The sequence below is a fragment of the Felis catus genome, chromosome B3 (assembly GCF_018350175.1).
Source record: "Felis catus isolate Fca126 chromosome B3, F.catus_Fca126_mat1.0, whole genome shotgun sequence".
In the NCBI taxonomy this organism is placed as follows: Eukaryota; Metazoa; Chordata; class Mammalia; order Carnivora; family Felidae; genus Felis; species Felis catus.
This window is the reverse complement of record NC_058373.1, coordinates 85,675,318-85,688,085: the sequence shown is the minus strand read 5'-3', so window position 1 is coordinate 85,688,085 and position 12,768 is coordinate 85,675,318. Positions and strand designations below refer to the sequence as shown.

The window sequence follows — 12,768 nt, the reverse complement described above, 5'->3', positions numbered from 1 at the left end:
ATGCAAGATATAGATGCAATCATTTTTAAAAATCAAGATACTTTAGTTTTATTTCAGAATTTTCTAGTCTTAAATTCTTAAGCACGCAGCAGTGATGATCATCTTGGATAATACTTTTGAAAGGGCGATTAGTGCAGACTGCTTAAATATATTCACTGTAGCACAGATGCCTAACGATTAAAAACTCTTACTAGGATTGAGATGCACTACATCCAGTTACAGGGAAACAAATACTTATCTAATTAAATAATAATATTCACAAGCTATGTTGAGTTGCAAAATAAGTTCAAATGTCCAGAACACCAAACAATATTTTAAAATCTAGAAAGGTTATTCAGTTAGATGTTTACTTGTGAAACTAAGAATCTCTTATGAATTGAAGGCAATTTATATAAAGATTTCTAGTGTGTGTAAAATTTAATATCTTGCCTAGTTTTTCCAATTGACCCAATATCAAAATAATTTTCTCCTCCTGTGTCTTTGAGTTCATCTGATATGAAGAGGCAATAAAGAAAGTGCTTTCACTAATAATTCTGGCTGTTTACCTCCTTTCCCCCATTACTTCAGAAGGCACAGTTTACATGGAGCAGCCTCCTGGAGTCCCCAGGCTCTGGCTGTTGGAGATAATTTAGATAAAGTGCCAGAGCCCAGTTGAGAGGATGATTGGAGTAGGCTGCAGAGGCACTTATGGAGGAGGGAGGAAACCACAATGACACAGGAAAGTTGCAATGCTTTCTAGAACCAGGAGGTACAGAGTTTTCCCAGGATATTCAGAACACAGACTGGGACCCAGGAACACTGTTGCCAGGTCAGGGAAGGTAAGGTTAGAAGTAATATTTGGAGCTAATCCCAGAGCTAGATCCTTCTCAGAGCACCACTGCTAGTTGGGATTGGTTGGGGGGGGGGGCAGTATCTCCTCTTCGGGAGCCAAATACTAAGAGTAAAAGCAAATATTTGATGCTGAAGAGCTCTTAAGAATTGAAGAGTGCCATTTACTTATTTCTACGAGTCAGTGTGGGCTTAGGATGTTAAATAGATTAAAAGGCTAAGAGAGGTCAGTCACTCCAGGAAAGACTCTTCTTTTGCATCTCCTGACTTGGTTCTCTTTCCAAAATTGTTATCTACCTCATCCCCACCCTTGTGGAAGGTCCTCTGGAAATCTGGAAGATAGCACATCCTCTCCTAGAACATTCTGGAGAATGTGGAGTCAGAGTCCCGGGGATGAGTACCAGAACTGGAGGGAGGGGAGAGACCAAAGTTGCTGGTTAATACAACAAAGATGGTTTTAGAAAAATTCCAGAGGTGTGTAATAATAAAACTGGTAGAGTCCTTAAAGTTACCATATCTATTCTCTTCTGTTTCAGAAAAGAGGGAAAAAAATTAAAAGAGGTTCAGTGTGATGAGGCGATTAGAGCTAGTTAGGGGCCAGGATGGGCTGCCAACTGAACCTGAGGCTAGAGTTCCTTCTCCCTGATACAGCCATGAAGTTCAGACCCCAGAATAGGAGTCTATCCTAATGCTTCCCCAGGACAGTCTGTCAGTGCCCTCTTTCCACCTGTCTCAGGAAATGGGCTAGCAGAGGTTGCCAGGAATCAGGCTCTGGGTGGAGAGAAGCCAGGAAGCCCAGGCCAGTCTGTGGCCTGCTCAATCTCTGGGCCGCTGGGGCTTAGGTGCTGGGGAGTGGTGGGCACCGAGTTTCCGGCTTCTGCCGCCCCCTGTCTGCTCTTGGCTCCCTCTGCCGCCCATCTCAAAGAGCACGGCCAAGTCATTCCAATTTAATCTTATTTAAAAAGACATAACTAATAAATCTATTGCCGGGGCGGCGGAGAGACGGCCAGCAGAGTCGATCGTGCTCCCAATCCCATTGAACCCCATTGAAAACCATGACAACACAGGACAAGCTCTGATTTATCCCGGCGTGCTAAAGAGCTTTGTGAGCAGGCGTCAATCACGCATTATTTCGGACTGAACAAATGCAAAATCTTGACTGGAACAAATGCTTCCAACAGGTCCGGGGCGTCGAGCTCCATTTCCCCTTTGTCCGCGGCCTAGCAGTTGGCCTGTATTGGGGTTGCCTCCGCCCGACCACCCAGCGCGCTGGACAGCCCGGGGCGCCTTGGGCACGCTTGACAGGGAGGCTGATGGGGAGGGTGCACCGGGTCAGCGAGCCTGGGCCACTGCACAGGAGCCAGGTCCGAGTTAAGCTCAGGTGGAGCTAGGATATCGGGTGCAGCCACCCAAGCGCCGCGCCCCTCACTAAAATTTAGCAACCAAACATCCAAACCACTGTTTCGGGGAAAAGAAGCCTCTAAAAGTGTCCTCACTGAGCCCTCGACCGAAGCGGGGCCATGCGGGAGCCTTGGGCCAACAAAATGCGTCTACACCGGCAGGTTCCCAGCGCCTTCTAGCTAGATCATTTGCTGTGGTAACTAGATCTCAGAGAAACCCCGAGCAGCGTGTCTTTTCTGCCCACAAGCCCAGTCCTAATTCTCCCGATCCGTCCTTCATCGGACCAGGCCGGCCAGCTACCTTGGAGAGGAAAGCCCAGGTCGGAAGTCTGCCCTGGGGCAGAGGCCACCGTCCCCGGTACTGGGCCTGACGTTGGGGCCGAACAGCAGAGGCTCACAAGTGGCACCTGGGGGTCTGGCGACGCCAAGGAGGCCTCATAGCCTTCGTGGGCCTCCCTGTGAAACCCCGCTGCCCGGGGTTCCTAGAGCGGGCCTGGACTGGGCTCTGAGGAGCGCAGCCACTGGGCCTGGGCCCACGACCGGTAGCGGCCGTCGGGCCGGGCCAAGGAGGGTGGCACTTGGGACCAGAACAGCTTGATCGGATTCCGCCTCCGTTCTGCGGGTCTGGGGAAATCCGCGCGGAGCCGGAGCTCCTGCCAGCCCTTCCCCAGCACACCTTGAGGTGGGGAACGTTTGGGGTGTGGTTCCTAGAGGCCTTCAAAATCCTCAGCCCAGGTGCCGACCGTAGCAGGCCACTCGTTCTGTGCCCGTCTGAAATTTCTCGCCTCTGAATCCTTAGAGGGACCCAAACCAAAAAGAGAGCGCGCCCTAGTTTAACGCCGCCTTGTAAATCACTTCCCGGATAATTGCGGGAAACGAACACTCTAGCAAACAAGCTCGAGGAATAAAGCAAACAGGGAATAAATTCCTGGGTACTCATAAACCCACCCATGCCTCCCCCACCCTAGCCGTTGCTCCTGCGGGGCCAGGCCCCGTGTCAGCCAGGAGGAGGAGGAAGCCAGGGCTGGGACAGGCGGGTGGTGACCACCGCTCGCCACCCAAGATGTTATTCATTGGTAACAATCCCCATTATCTGTCCCCACTTTGGGCTAATCAGACAGAATCGCTAATGCCGAGAGCTGCTTCCTGCCGCCTCTGGGAGGTAATGGGGCGCCAAGGGGCGGGGGATGGGGCGGGGCGGGGGGCGGAGGTGGCACCTTCCGGGCTCGCGGGGTCTTTGGTCCAGCACTCATTCAGGTACTTAACACCCTGGAGACCCGGACCTCGGCTTTCAAAGCATCCCGGGTGGGAAGAGCTGTTTATATAAACAGGGATTCCGCTGTAAGCGCGCTAATATCCCAGCAGCCAGCGCATGGCGTGCACCTCTGGCGCCCACCCGTAGCAGCTACGTCCCGGCCGCCCCTCGTTTCCCAGCCTGCCCCGCCCCCCGCCTCCTTCCCCTCCTTGGCCATGGCCACCTCTGGACGCCTGAGCTTCACCGTGCGCAGCCTCCTGGATTTACCCGAACAGGACGCGCAGCACCTGCGGAGGCACGAGCCGGAGCTATGCGCTCCCCAACCCGGCCCCTGCGCCACCTGGTTGGAATCCGAGCGCGGCCACTACCCCTGTGAGTAAGCGGAGGACCACCGCGGGAGTGGGGAGAGGGGAGCAGAACCACGCTCCCGGCCCATGCGCCACTGGGAAGTCGAAACCAGTCTTGGAACCGGAGGCTCTGTCCTCCTCCAACCCCTATTCCATTCGTGCTCTAGTCAGCACATTTTGGGAGCAGATCCTTGCGCCTGACACTAACGCCCGAGATTTGGATTTCTGTTTCTAGAGGTCACAATATTTAAGAAACCGCCCTTAAATGTCTAAGAACACGGCTACGTTCTCCAGGCCTCGGTCTGAGATGAGCAGCACTGGAGAACTTAGCTTTACAAGGTTCTGCAAACCTCAGTAAACTGTCGTGCAGTAGACCCGGCGGTGGCCTGGGTTGGTGCTCCAGCTTACGGTAAATTCGTCCACTAGCGCAGCTACCGGTATGAACTTGTTTTAGGAGGTCCCTGGGGTGAGTTCCTTAGGGGGCGCGGTCTCAGGTTGTGGAATAAATGAGGTCACTGAATTCGGAGAGGTGGGTGTCCAGATGTGGGCCCAGGGAAGAAATGGTCTCACCCCTAAAGCCGCTGGCGAGTGGGGGCGCCCTCCGGCCAGTGGCTCGGCGCGCGCGAGAAGCAGCCGGCGTGCGGAGGGGCCGGCGCCTCATCAGGCCGTGTCTCCTTTGCCGCCCCTAGCCTCGGACGAGAGCAGCCCAGAGACCAGCCCGCCCGACTCGTCGCAGCGGCCGTCCGCTCGGCCGGTGTCTCCTGGCTCAGACGCTGAAAAGAGAAAGAAGCGTCGGGTGCTGTTCTCCAAGGCACAAACGCTGGAGTTGGAGCGGCGCTTCCGGCAGCAGCGCTACCTGTCGGCGCCCGAGCGCGAGCAGCTGGCGCGCCTGCTTCGCCTCACGCCCACACAGGTCAAAATCTGGTTCCAGAACCATCGCTACAAGCTGAAGCGCGCGCGCGCACCGGGCGCGCCGGGGGCGGCGGAGTCGCCTGACCTGGCAGCAGCTGCGGAGCTGCGCGCCGCACCCGGCCTGCTGCGCCGCGTGGTGGTCCCCGTGCTGGTGCGCGACGGTCAGCCGTGTGGCGGCAGCGGCGAGATGGGCACGGCCTCCGCCCAGGACAAGAGCGGCGCGTCCCCAGCCGCTGCCTGCCCTCTGCCGGGCTACGCCGCCTTCGGTCCCTGCTCGGCTCTTGGCCTCTTCCCCGCCTACCAGCACTTAGCGCCCCCAGCCCTGGTCTCCTGGAACTGGTGAGACCGTTGCGGGGGGGCGGGCACTTGGGGCTACCCCGGACTTTGGAGAGGCTCTGCGGCCAAAGCGGGGCTGGAGGCCGAGATCCGCAAAGTACGCCCCCCACCCAGGGCCCATCTCTCTGCAGGTTCCACGTCCTACAGTGCAGGGGTTCCCTGCCCCGCCCTCCCTAGCCAATGCGCGGGGAACTTTCGCCAAGATTTCCCCCTCGCCTCTTGCCTCGACCGCCAGCCCCAGAGATAGATTTTATTGCTTAAACCTTATTTGTATATTTTTAAATAGCTATTTGTATGGGAAGCAACTTATTTTGAAAGAAATAGAATATTTTTCCTCTTTGTGGTTCGAGAGTGAAATGTGTGTGGTTGGGTCCCTTGAGCGCTGGCCGGGAACATAAGTGGAAGCTATGCTTCCAGACCCGAGTGCAGGGCGCCAGTACATTCCCCCTGTCCCAGGTTGGGTGGGAGGGCAGCTGCCAACGTCGACACAACTTTAGGAAGATCATTAGGGAGAAGGGTGGAAGGAGAGTGGGGGGGGGGGGAGCAGAGGAAACAGCTGGGATCACTGTCAGTGGGAGGTTGCTCTGGGCCCGAAGTGACTTGGAGGCCCCTCTGGGCTCCCGAAGCTGCTGGCGTTTCGGACACCAAAAGCCCAACCCGGTTGGTTGGCCACGATAGGGCATACTGAGCGTCTCCATAAGGATTCTCTGGAGACGCGCCATCTGGGCTGGGGGCAGAGTGTACTGCTTTGGAGCAGCGCCGGCCTAGTTGCAAGATGTCCCTTTCTGGAGTGCAGCATCCCAAGACAGGGGCCCGAAGAGCACCCGAGCACCCGGAGACTTTATACACCCCAATTAAGCCTGCGAATGCCTCGCTTGGCATCTGTGACTTCCTGCCTCTTCTTAGCTCCATACCTGGCAGGAGTGGAATGGGGAGGAGGTGGGGCAATGAGGAAATCAAAGGGTGTGGGGAATGACCCTCCTCAGGGCTGCCAGTTGAGGGAAGATCGCTTTGGAGAGCCCTGGTGGGCCAACGTAGGTGTGTGATCTGCTGGTGAGTCTCGCTTCACCCGCACTCCCAATGCACACTAAGCTAGGAGATCTAGTGTTCCACCCTTCGGGTTTGCAACTGCCCTTCACCTCGGTATCCGGTATCCGGAGCGGCAGGGCCTCCCGTGCAAGTGGTTACTCTCAGGAAAGTGACGACCTGTCTCCCTGGCGCCCACTGCCGGGAGATGCGCTTGAGGAGAGCAGGTTCAGGCAGCAGATCCAGGGAAGGGACCAAGGGCTCAATGAGGCCTGTGAGGAGTAGGCATTGGGCCCGTCCGAGACCCTGGTTCCCCGCCCCCAACCCAGGAGGAGGTAGGGTGACTGAGGCAGCGGTATCACCTGGGATTTTGGGGGGTGGGGAGAGAGTGAGAGAGGACTGAGGGGGAAGGGAGTGGGGTGTTTGGGTCTCAGCTGCTGGCCACCTTGCCTTCCATATGGATGCGGTTATCTGCGAAGAATCTCGATCCTTAAACCTCCTTTTGTCTTGGGAACTGAAAAGGGCATTGTCAGGCCTGAAAAGGACCTAGACAAAATCCGCACTGTTTCGATTCAGGACTCTGTTTAATCAGTCCCTGGTGACAATGTCGTGGGTGTTAGAGAGGACAATAGTATCTTTTTAAACCTTTTTAAACCTTGTGGCCTTCAGGAAGACAAAGGGCTTGAATTTTATGGGCTTACAACTTCAATTAGAACAGTGCCAGTGTGCATGGGAGATTATCAAATTTGTATCATAAAACCTCTTTCTAATAAATGATTGCTGGGGAGGGAGCCTGGACATTGTAAGACATATATTGGAAACCACCCTGGGGGCTTCCCAGTTAGCCCTGGCAGAGCAGATGGGAAAGAAAAGGAGGAAAGGATTTCTGAAGACGGCCTGGATTGGGACTTGCCCTGTGGTCAGCTGGCTGGGTGCTTGGCTCTTCCATGCCCTTCCTCCAGAAAGGGATGTTTTCTCCAAGAATAGAGGTAAAGATTTGTAGCTTTGTTTTCTGCTATTGGTGATAGCAAAAACCTGAATATTCTTCGAGAGAAAGTGCAAAATTATCACCATTTGCCTTTTCTTTTCCTGGAGTTCCAGAGAAAGTAGGTCTTGGGGTGTGCAAAGTGGAGAGAGCCTGTTAAATATGAGATCTATACTGAGGGATCTGAATTATGGAGAGACCCTCTTCCCAGGAGGCTCTTTGGAAGAGCATGTCCTCAGCCAAATTCATCCAGAGGTCTAACCACTAAGAAAGAACTGCTTCCTAGTGAGGTGGTCAAAGCCGTAGCCAGATGCCCACCAGCTAGCCAACTGGTGTCCTGGGCAGGAGGAGGACAGAAATTTCATGTGACCTTAGCATCAGGAGCCTTCGTGTATAAACTCTTACCTGCTTCCTCTTCCTCCTTTTCCTTGAGGCCCTTTCCTTTAGAGAGGAAAAGCTGTAGGGGAGTTTAAAATGTATTCCTATCACTACTGACCCATTTTAGAGATTCAGGCTGTCATGTGTCTTCTGTTCACACCTGAGATAAGCTGAGAAAGGTAAATGTCAATTTTTTGTGTGACCTAAAAGATCAGTTCTTCCAAGCTCTGATGAGAGAAGCTAAACCCAAGGCCTCTCTACAAGTAGCTGTGAGAACAGTTTTGATCTTCCTCCCTAGATGAGAGTGTTTCAAGCCTGTCGTCCATCACCAACATCACAAGGCAGATTCACACTCTGTGTTGAAACTTACTGTCTTCCAGGCATTGTTCTAGGCACTTTCACCGTTGATCTCACAGAAACCTTATGTATTGTATATATAATACCCCCATTTTTTTTTTAATTTTTTTTCAACGTTTATTTATTTTTGGGACAGAGAGAGACAGAGCATGAACGGGGGAGGGGCAGAGAGAGAGGGAGACACAGAATCGGAAACAGGCTCCAGGCTCTGAGCCATCAGCCCAGAGCCTGACGTGGGGCTCGAACCCACGAACCGCGAGATCATGACCTGGCTGAAGTCGGACGCTTAGCCGACTGCGCCACCCAGGCGCCCCTATAATACCCCCATTTTACAGATAGAAACTGAGGCTCAATGGTTGGGGGTGAGTGACTTGTCTAAAGCAGTTGTAAACTTCCTAAAATGTTACCATCATCTTTAGTTTAATTCCCATTTAGCCACCATGCAAACTGCCTTTAAGGAGGACAATTGTGATCTTGATGTGACAATATATAAAGTACCCAACTATCTGAAACTAGTCTTTTTTTTTAATGTTTATTTATTTGTGAAAGAGAGAGTGTGGGCAGGGGAGGGGCAGAGAGAAAGGGAGACAGAATCTCAAGGAGGCTCTGCTCAGACTCAGGACTCTAACTCAAGAACCGTGAAATCATGACCTGAAGCTGAAATCAAGAGTCAGATACTTAACCAACCGAGCCACCCAGGCGCCCTCATCATAAATTAGTCTTATGGATACCACGGGCTGTGCACAGAAGCTGTTGACATGACATCACGGTAGTTGCTAATGTTATTGATGTTTCCCGGACACCAGGCAATATTTTAAGTTCTTTTACTCACTAAACTCATTTAGTTTTCACAACAACCCCATGAGATGGTACTGCTATTCCTACTTTACAGATGAGGAAACTAAAGGCCAAAGAGGTTATAAGTAACCTGTCCAGGGTTACACAACTAGTGAGTGACAAGAGAGGGTCTGAACGAGAGCATTCTAGTTTCAGATCCCACATGTTTCACTACGTGGCAGACCCATTTCCCATTCTTTATATTTTATTTCTCCCAGTGGGTAGTCCTCATTACCTTACAGATGCTTCTCTAAGAGACGTGTTCTTCAGCATCTTTCCGTGTCTGTTTTTGCCTTCCTCCCTCCCTCTCTCCTCATCTGCCAAACCTCCGGCTTTTGCACACAGCCTCTGTGTTTCCCCTGTGTTCGTTTGTATGCATTCTCGCCCAGCTGTCAGTGAAACACAGCTCTTGTTGCAGGTCACAATATTTTCCTGTGACTATCATTCCACCATTCTTCTTCCAGAAAAACATCTGCTACTGCTGCTGCTTCCTCGAAACCAATTGTCCACTCAGGGTTTGGCAGAGTCACTGCTGACTCCGATAAGCTCCTCTAAGCTCTCCCAACCCCCAGGCCCAGACCCCTGTGGAGCTTTATGACTTTGGCTTTGCAAGCCCTTTCCCCAATCATCTTTCTCCCTTCTGGGTCTCCAGTGTTATCTTTATTATTAAATATCATCCTCTTCACATTTTCTCTCTTTTCTTCCACTGTAAACACTTTTCATCTCGCTTAAGTGTCTTGTGGGTGGAGATTGCAATTTTCACTTCAATTTTCTTTTCTCATTGTTCAGAGGATCTTACATCTTAGCAAGTCTCTTATCTGACCAATTTAGCACTTTAGAATCTTAGATAATGTGCTACTGATGGGTAGAAGGAAGTTGTTTGAGCCTGGGTTAACCTATACCTTCCTTTCTAACAATGGTGTTTAGATGTTTGTTATTCTCTTGCCTCTTACACACACAATTAACTTGTCTCTTACACACACACACACACACACACACACACACACACACACACACACACTTTACTACTTTAAAGCATTTTAGACTTAGGAATAAAATGTTCAGGCAAGATAATTATTGGCTTAGCATGGTTAAATAGTTTGTTAACCATGTTTATCTGTTCTGCATGTTTCAGTTAACCAGCCTAAGCAGGTTATCTGTGAACAGGAACAATAGTCAGAGGACTTTTTGAAATGCTGAGAAAGTACTCTCCCTCCCTCAGGGCATGATCATTTCTATGGATGTGATTGCATTGTTTACTCTTCAAAATCTGCATGAGAAATTTTATTGTTCTAGGTCACTCATCATTTTCCCAAATCACAATGTAGAAAAGGATTTACTAAATGGTTCCTTAATTATTTTTAGAATTCCAATTCTGCATCTGTTAACTCACCTTTAATCCCCCACTCCAGATTAATAACTAAAGGTATATGACATTCCCCTTTCTTCTTTGTACCCACCATTCATGCTCAATAACAAAACAAACAGCATTCTCTTCAATGCTGATCCATAGAGTGGTGATTTAACCAGGAAGAATCAATTACACTATTAAATAGTCACACATGTACCCCCAAATTTCAAAAACACAGGGATTCTTATTTTTTCTAACCATGTCCAGTGGAAAATTTTTATTGTTTATCCAGAAAGGTAACATCGTATTTTAGAGGTAAAAGCACATTTTCTTTTCAATACCCTGCCCTATGGACCAATAAAAATCTCTAGGTCTTATTGAGGTCATGTAATTTCAAAAGATCCTGTAGTTTCAATATAGCTTCTGTGAGTAGTGTTATGGGAAGAACATTTGAGGGGACCTTGGTCATGCTTAATTTCCTTCTGCATTCTGACTGGGTGGTCTTTTATGAGTCAACAGGTTTTCAAATGGGTTTCCTAGCTAAAAGCTCTGAATTGGATGGTCCCTTTTCTCTCCCTCCAATACCAACTGCCCCCCACCCATTCCTTCTTTCCTAGGGGCTGGATAGCATACTTGGCAGAATTTACTAGGAGGGTAATGGAGGCTGTTTGCAAACTAAACTGGAGACAAAAGTGCGAAACAATCCATTAAAAGGGTCTTTGAATCTCTCACCTGAGATGTCTGTTACACCTTCCTCCTCCAGCTTTTTTGAAGAATAATGTGTTTAGCAATCAGCTCTTCCTCCTAAGGAAGTTATCGGCTTACATTTACATTATATCTTGGGAGGTAAATTCTCAACTAGAGGCAACCTGAATCATCGTATGTCAGGGTCAGAATCTGTCAGAAAAGCATTAGTGCAATGACAAGAGCTTTTTTTACAATAAAATTGAAATACAGGGCAAGAAACACAGCATATCAGGAAATGACAAAAGAAACCTGGTGTGGGGAGTAAAGAAGTAACTGCCTTTCTGGGAAACTCTTTTTACTGCCTAATCACACTGATGGACTCAGTCAATGGTGCTCCTGATTCACTACAGGAAATGCTACATTTTTGAGCCAAAATGTAGAGATAGGGTAGGATTTTCTTATTTGCTATATTTGTAGATGAAACATTATCTTAAGGTAATCATTTTATCCATTTTGGTGTATGGGGGCCAGAGGGGACTAACTGAATAAAATAGAGCTCCCAGAATTTTGTTGTCCGGGAAACATGACAAGAATGTTCTCTTTCTTCACCTAACTTGTCACTGATTGAGAGGAACGTGAACGTGCCCTCAAATACGTTAGGTATGCCAACCAACTGAACAACCTAATTCCACGACTGTCCTGCTAACCTTAAAATTTTAAGTTTGTCAATATTTTATACATGCATGTGATACATATGTAAGTGGAGATGAAGCAGATTTGGGGAATGTTCAGTTCTTTTAATGAGAAAGAAAAACTCTAATTTATAACCTCACTTGTCAGACCTACTTAGGATGAATACTGGTTTTCTCACTCCAGAACTAACATATTTTCTTTGTAAGATAATATGAAAAATACAGAAATGTATAAATAAGCTATGATTTTAAATGTAGCTATTTTCATATGACACTTGAGTTCTTGTTAATACAATAGTGTAATGAGTAGGAGACTCAAGTAAGCTATTAAAAGTACAGGGGGGAAATCTCATTTGTGTTACTGCAGATTATAACCACAAAGAGAAATGATAGAGATGATATATGTTTGGAAAGAACAATTCCCCTTTATCCTTCAGTTCCTTCTTCTCTGCAGCCTCAGATTGTTCCCCCTATCAAGAGTCATGCATTGGGAATCACAGCCATTTCTGCCATTAGCAAGGTAAAAACCAGACTATGAAGCCGGACAAAAGGACTTGGACAGAAGAATCTGGCTGTTTGTTTCAAACTTGGCATGAGTTCAAACAGGGCAATAAGGTTTCCAGGGAAGCTGTAATTCACCAGCTTCCAGTCAGTCAAAGGCTTCAGAAAGCTCACTACCCAAAACCCATGTCTGTGAAGCCTTAGAAGGCAAAGGAATGATTTATTCTAAATTGATGTTAGAATGTTTAGTTGCCTTCAGGCCCTCTGAAAAGGCATCTTTGCAGACTATTTAACATGAGCTTTCTCCCATCATTGCCACTATGTGATGCCTCCACCAGCTAATCTGTAGACAGCAGAGGGAGGCTAAGAAACTTGTCTAAGCATAGGAATATAAGTGTGGGGATTTGGGATCCAAAGAAGGTTGATTACTCTAACTTCCTAGCAGCTAATACCTCCATAGTTCTGCACAAATGTGGTAATAGATCATCACTGCATGTAAGAAAGACCAGGGCCAAAATACTTACCCCCAAGATCCAAATTAATTCTCTTTAGGTTGACCCTTAATCCTATGAACATAGCTATCTATGGTCACTTTAACAAGGTTCTACCATCCCATAGCCCCATGACTCTTCAGGACTTCCCTTCATTCTATTTCTAGGGGGTCTTCAGCAAGACTGCCTCACCTGCCACAACTCTCACACGCTAAAGCTTGGAATCTGCAGACCATCTCAAAGTCTACTGTGCTTCATCATCCAGCCATCATACTCCTGCCTTGGAACTTGGTTTTAGCCTGTGTTTTGCTGAGAAATGCCCTACACTACAAGTCTAGCTCTTTTTCTTTCTGCACATGGCTCCAATTGTAGAACTCCTACCTTG

General features: G+C 49.0%; 1 protein-coding gene across 1 annotated transcript; it reads left to right on the top strand.

The window, feature by feature from the left end:
• The first annotated feature begins 3,177 nt into the window (after positions 1 to 3,177).
• NKX2-8 (NK2 homeobox 8) lies at positions 3,178 to 5,417 on the top strand. Its single transcript, XM_011283196.4, has 3 exons — positions 3,178 to 3,390; positions 3,594 to 3,855; positions 4,520 to 5,417. The coding sequence occupies exons 1-3, from the start codon at positions 3,292 to 3,294 to the stop codon at positions 5,083 to 5,085; spliced, it is 927 nt and encodes a 308-aa protein (XP_011281498.2). The 5' UTR covers positions 3,178 to 3,291; the 3' UTR covers positions 5,086 to 5,417.
• The last annotated feature ends 7,351 nt before the right edge of the window (positions 5,418 to 12,768 follow it).

What these genes read in the sequence shown, in the direction of transcription:
- NKX2-8 (XM_011283196.4), top strand. Translation starts at nt 3,292, where the DNA reads ATGTTATTCATTGGTAACAATCCCCATTATCTGTCCCCACTTTGGGCT. An exon ending in CTTCCTGCCGCCTCTGGGAG is followed by an intron (nt 3,391 to 3,593) that starts GTAATGGGGCGC and finishes ATATCCCAGCAG; the next exon opens with CCAGCGCATGGCGTGCACCT. An exon ending in CGAGCGCGGCCACTACCCCT is followed by an intron (nt 3,856 to 4,519) that starts GTGAGTAAGCGG and finishes TGCCGCCCCTAG; the next exon opens with CCTCGGACGAGAGCAGCCCA.